The 6,141-nt window shown below is 37.9% G+C and overlaps 1 protein-coding gene across 1 annotated transcript; it reads left to right on the forward strand.

Annotated features, from left to right (window-relative positions):
- The first annotated feature begins 584 nt into the window (after positions 1-584).
- Positions 585-4,836, forward strand: LOC118661499 (non-histone chromosomal protein HMG-17-like). The gene is made up of 2 exons (XM_036319598.1): positions 585-668; positions 4,410-4,836. Exons 1-2 carry the CDS (start codon positions 585-587, stop codon positions 4,746-4,748), a joined length of 423 nt encoding a protein of 140 aa, XP_036175491.1. The 3' UTR covers positions 4,749-4,836.
- The last annotated feature ends 1,305 nt before the right edge of the window (positions 4,837-6,141 follow it).

The raw sequence follows: 6,141 nt of genomic DNA on the forward strand, positions 1-6,141 counted from the left end.
AATTTAGCAGTGGTTTTTACAGAGAAGTATACTAAGCATTTTGGTGACTATTTTATTAAGGAAGTCACACAAGTAAGGTCAAGTAGGATTCTTCTGGACAGCACATGTTTATTTGACAAACATGTTTTTTGAAGTTTTTTTAAAGCACAAGTTCTATGGCCATAATTGCTAGCATTTATTGACTGCTTGTTATGAGTCAGGTAAAATGCTAAATACTCTAAATCCATTATATCTTCTCTCTTCTCAATTATCCTATAGGGTAGTAATATTAGCATTCAAATATTACAAATAAGGAAAATAATACTTTCTTAATAATCAGAGGATTTAATCACACACCCAATGTCATACTTGAGTCCTCATTCTTCACCATACTATGCCCCAGCCTAATAAGTTCTGTATATTGAAGACTATAATAAGTAATAGGGGAATGCTAAGTCTGTGGGAATAGGTAGAATAGGTAAATTTACTATAAAATTTAATCTTTCTTTATTTTGTTTATTAGCTTCCTAAATAATATCAACCACATAAACTCCTTCAATCCCAAGGGAATATATGGAAATAGATTATATGAGACTAGAAACGAGATGCAAGAAATTTGTGCAAGGGACTCGGCCCTTGCAGCCACGGTGGCTTGCCTCGGTCCTCGCAGCCCCTGCTTTATCTGGAAGGTTGTCCAGAAGGACATCCAGAAGGTCGTTCAGCTGTTCAGTCTAATTAGCATATTACACTTTTATTATTATAGATTTTAAGTAGGAAATTGTTTGGCTCAAGTATGTTTCACATAAAACACCATTGAAAGGTGCAGTTTGCTAAAAACAAACAAACAAACAAAAAAAAAAAACAGGTGTACAAAGGGGGCAATGAATCAAGCAACCACCTGGGATTGGTGAGTCTGAAAAGTTAGGTGAGCATGGGACATCAGTGGTCCTTGTTATGTCAGTGACTCCTCCGACATGTCCCAAGAGATGTAAAAACAAAAGGAAAAAAATGTTGAGCATGTCCTGTGAGAATTGGACATATTTGGCTGGACAGCTATTACCTTACACAGGCAATTAATTAATAGTGACTAATATACATTTGGACACACATGTTATTTACTTGATATTTTCATATAAATATTACAATAACTTTGTTTATATTGAAGGATTGTTTTGTAATATAAAAAAAAAATGATTCCTCTAAACTAACAATAGAAAAACACAACTTTTACATAAGGGTAGATCCATTTTCTTTCGTTCACATATAATCTATATTGAATTCAAGAGTTGGCAAATAGCATGTGAGGCCATTTAGGAAAATACCATGAGGGCTGCATTATTAAAATTTTCTAGAAATCTCACTCCATTTTTTTTGAGGAAGGGAATAAATGGGTATGTGAAACTAACTACTTATAAGAGCAGGGAGGAGATTGAGGTCAGCTTTCAAAGAGTCAATTGTAGGAAACACCTCATCAAAAATAATTCATTAACTAATTCATCCTGTAGGGCAGTGATGGCAAACCTATGACACGCGTGTCAGAGGTGACACGCGAACTCATTTTTTTTGGTTGATTTTTCTTTGTTAAATGGCATTTAAATATATGTAAAATAAATATCAAAAATATAAGTCTTTGTTTTACTATGGTTGCAAATATCAGAAAATTTCTGTATGTGACACGGCACCAGAGTTAAGTTAGGGTTTTTCAAAATGCTGACACGCAGAGCTCAAAAGGTTCGCCATTACTGCTGTAGGGTATGCAAGCCTTGTCCTCACGTTGCTATTGTTTTTCAAGGTTTTTCAAAGTAATGTAGACATTCACAAAATATGAAAAATCAAATTTCAAAGCAGAGTTTATAACGAAAGGTATATTAATTAGAAAGGTATCTATCAGGCAGCCATAACAAAATGCTGTAGATTGGGTGGCTTAAACAACATAAATCTATTTTATCACTGTAAGGCCAAAAGTCCAAGGTCAAGGTGATAGCATGGTCGGTTTCAGATAAGAACTCTTCCTGGCTTAGAGATGGCCACCTTCTTGCTGTGTCTTCACATGGCAAAGATGGAGGGATCTCTTCCTCTTTTTAAGTCCACAGAACTATCCAACTAAGGCCCCACTCTTACAATCTCATTTAACTTTAATTACTTTCTAAAGACACTATCTCCAAATACGGTCACATTGGGGGTAAAGTTTCAATGTATGAATTTGGGGAGAGGACACAATTCACTCCATTGCAAAAGGTAATAGATTCTCCTTTATCTTTACGACATCCTTAAGAGCCAATTAATTCCAAAAAATGGCTTTATTGTTGTGACTACATCTCTGTGTGCCAGTCATTTAAAGAACTTCATGATTTAGTGTTGCAGGATAACAAAGTAGACAACAAGAGAAGCTCTAAATCCTGTCTTCTCAAAAAGCTAAATGTTAAGATAGATATTTCTCTCAGAGGCCTGCTTGTAATAGCTTCTATAATCTCTTTTAACTCAAGAATTCCGAAAAATGCAACATACATGGAGGCCACACAACCTGAACTACCAGTTTGGTTAGGAGGTGAGGATGCCTGTCTCCTGTTACCAACTCTCTTCTTCTCCCTTATGGTAATAGAGTTTCTTCCTTTAGTTTTGGCTGGGATCATGGGCAACCTGCTAGAGACTACATTATCAGCAATGGTTTAGGAGTGAAAATCATCTGTGTACAACTTTCAGGTTGTTTATTTAATACAAAGTGCCATGCCTCAAACCACTTCTCTTCCACCTTATTAGCAGCAGTGCTGAGCTGTGCATATAAAAACATCAATACCCAACTTTGATCATCTAGAAAGGGACTGTGACCAGTTGGTGGGAGAATAAAGATGGATGGAAACTCAGTCCCTTGACAACTTCAGGGAGCAGGACTTCCCACCAGGCTAGATCAGACAGATGGTTACATAAGGAATCAAAAACGTCTCCCTTTTCAAGTCACTCTATTTTAGGGTTCTCTCTTTTTTTTCTTTATTGTTGAAAGTATTGCAGATGTCCCCTTTGTTTGTTTGTTTTCTTCCCATTGACTCTCTCTACCTTGTACCCACCCCTCCCAGGCCTTCACCACTCTACTGTCTGTCCATGGGCTATGCATATATGCATATAAGTTCCCCAGTTCATCACCTCCCCCCTATCCCTGCCTTTCCTCTGATATTTGTCAGTCTGTTCCATGCTTCTATTCTATATCTCGGATCTATTTTACTCATCAGTTTATTATGTTCATTAGATTCCACATATGAGTGATATCATGTGATACTTATCTTACTCTGACTGGCTTGTTTCACTTAGCATACTACTCTCCAGGTCCACCCATGCTGTTGCAAATAGTACGAGTTCTTTCCTCTTTACAACTGCATAGTATTCCATTGTGTAAATGTACCACAGCTTGAGCATCTTAAACTTTCCCTTCATGCAATTGCTTTAATTCATCAAATAATTTGTCAACTCATTCTCACTTTCCTCACATTTATTAAAATCATCAAAAGAATGATACCAACCATAGTTTCCAAATATTCCCATTATGCCTAAATAAAATTTCAGGTGCTATATTTCTAAATAACAAGTTACTGGGAAGATGCACAAAGTAGCAATTACTTGAATATTGGGCAAAGGTAAAGAGCCGTGGGAAAACAATACAATAACTCTTGTAGTCTCTGCTCCCATATACTCACTTCTAGTCACATTCCATTAGCTTAAGCAAGTCAATGACAAGTCTGATTCAATAGGATGGGTTGCATTCCCCTTCCACAGAGAGGCACTGTGGCTGTTATAGCAATGGGTAGGAATATACAATCCTCTTACAAAGAGGGGAAAACATCTCTACCACAATCAAATAAAACAAACTTTAAATGTCTCAGCTAAAAGTCAAATAATTTAAATGGGTTTCAATTTTATTCATATATTTTCATCTTTTTTCAGTAATGGGGTCTCATAATGGAAGACAAGCACTATATTTATTTAAGACAGACTTTTAAAAGCCTTTGACAATAATGTGCTGGCTTTGTTGACTCCTGTAAGTAGACCCTATGGTCAGATGTTCAAACATTCAGTACCTTATATCCTGGTATTCTTACCTCCTTACTTCTAAACTCTATAGCACAAATAAAAACCTACTTGCTATGGAAAGGATTCCTATCATTTTTTTTTATAAAATTTGTCTTTGGCTAGAGTAAATGCAACCTTAATTAATTCACAAATTCCACATATGAAAATTTAAAACGGCATTTTTTTAGAAAATCGGATATTTATGTTAATTAATCATTTATGCTTAGACAGCTACAAATGAAAATTTTATTTAAAATGTATAAGAATAAAAGGAAGCCCAATGTAAGTAAATGTAGGGCTTATATCTTAAAAGATCATTCAAAATTTATACTTTTAAGAAACAGATCAGAGCAGTGTGATGAGACTAGATCAACCCCCGGACCAAGCAAGGTCCGCGCGCTGCTGCATCCCCGTGTCCCGCCACCATCGCCATCATACCCAAGAGAAAGGCTGAAGGGGATGCTAAAGGAGACAAAGCCAAGGTGAAGGGCGAACCACAGAGAAGATCCGCCAGGTTATCAGCTAAACCTGCTCCTCCAAAGCCAGAGCCCAAGACTAAAAAGGCCCCTGCAAAGAAGGGAGAGAAGATACTAAAAGGGAAAAAGGGGAAAGCTGATACTGGCAAAGATGGGAATAATCCTGCAGAAAATGGAGATGCCAAAACAGACCAGGCACAGAAAGCTGAAGGTGCTGGAGATGCCAAGTGAAGTGTGTGCATTTTTTATAACTGTGTATTTCTAGTGACTGTACAGTTTGAAATACTATTTTTTATCAAGTTTGATAAAAATGCAGAATTTTGTTTTACTTTTCTTTTTTTTTAAGATATGTTGTTAGCAAACAGAACACTTCATTGTTATTTTTTGGGGGAAGGACATATAGTACTAATAGAATGTCTCCAAAGCTGGACTGAATTGGGCGGTGGGGATGGAGGGGGACTACCTTTCCCTTCTAGTTTTGAGAAACTTCCTCTTGGTTCCTGGGCGAAGGGATCTCTTGCTTTTGACACACATTAGCCATGTGGCACAAACACCTTGCTGTGTAGGAAATTAAAATTTGTTTTTCTGTCCTTTTCTCCCTCTCCACTTTAAGCATAGACTTTGGCTCTCTTAAGCCCAGAGACCTATTGGGGCCTGACCAAAAAAATTGACTTCCAGTATGTTGGGCAATCTGGACTTTCCAGTGTCACCACTGAGAGGACCTCTCTCTAAAGAGCAGCAGTTCCTTTTTAGATTGTGGATCTACAGATTGATATTCTCTGCCATTTTCATATCATTTCCTGAAAGTCAGGGTCAGCTTGTGAAAAGTTGTTAAACAACATGCTTAATGTGAAATGCCAACCCTCACTCTAAACTTTCCCTGTTCAGAGCATCAGATGAAGACTTCATTGGGTTTTATAGTGGCTTTCTGATTTTGGTAGTTCACTGAAGAAGGGAGTTTGAAAGTTGTTGTATACTGTTAATGATTGTCTGCCCATGTCCTGCCTGAAATACCATGATTGTTTATGAAAAGTATCTTTAATAAAGCTGGATACAGTTTTGGAAAGAAAAAGAAACAGATCAATAGAAGAGCTCTGGCCGAAACCGGTTTGGCTCAGTGGATAGAGCGTCAGCCTGCGGACTGAAAGGTCCCAGGTTCGATTCCGGTCAAGGGCATGTACCTGGGTTGCGGGCACATCCCCGGTGGGGGATGTGCAGGAGGCGGCTGGTCGATGTTTCTCTCTCATCGATGTTTCTGACTATCTCTCTCCCTTCCTCTCTGTAAAAAATCAACAAAATATATTAAAAAAAAAAATAGAAGAGTTCTGATTTCGGTTTGGATATAGAAAGTTGCAAGACACTATTGCTCTTACACTAATAACCAATACAAGCCATATAAGTTACAAAACCAAAGTATTCTGAATCCACCAGTGATGAGGATGCAAAAAAAAAAAGTCATAGAGAACTAAATTCCAGAAAGCCATAAGCATTTTATAGGAGACTAGGGGCCCAGTGCACGAATTCACGCACCTTGAAAGGAACTGTGGGCCACGAGGCTGCAGTGGGCACAGGAGCAGGTCTCGGCCCATCCTCTGTGCCCTCACCCTGCCCCTCCTGCGGCAGT

This window comes from Myotis myotis, unplaced genomic scaffold, assembly GCF_014108235.1.
Source record: "Myotis myotis isolate mMyoMyo1 unplaced genomic scaffold, mMyoMyo1.p scaffold_m19_p_8, whole genome shotgun sequence".
Classification (NCBI taxonomy): domain Eukaryota; kingdom Metazoa; phylum Chordata; class Mammalia; order Chiroptera; family Vespertilionidae; genus Myotis; species Myotis myotis.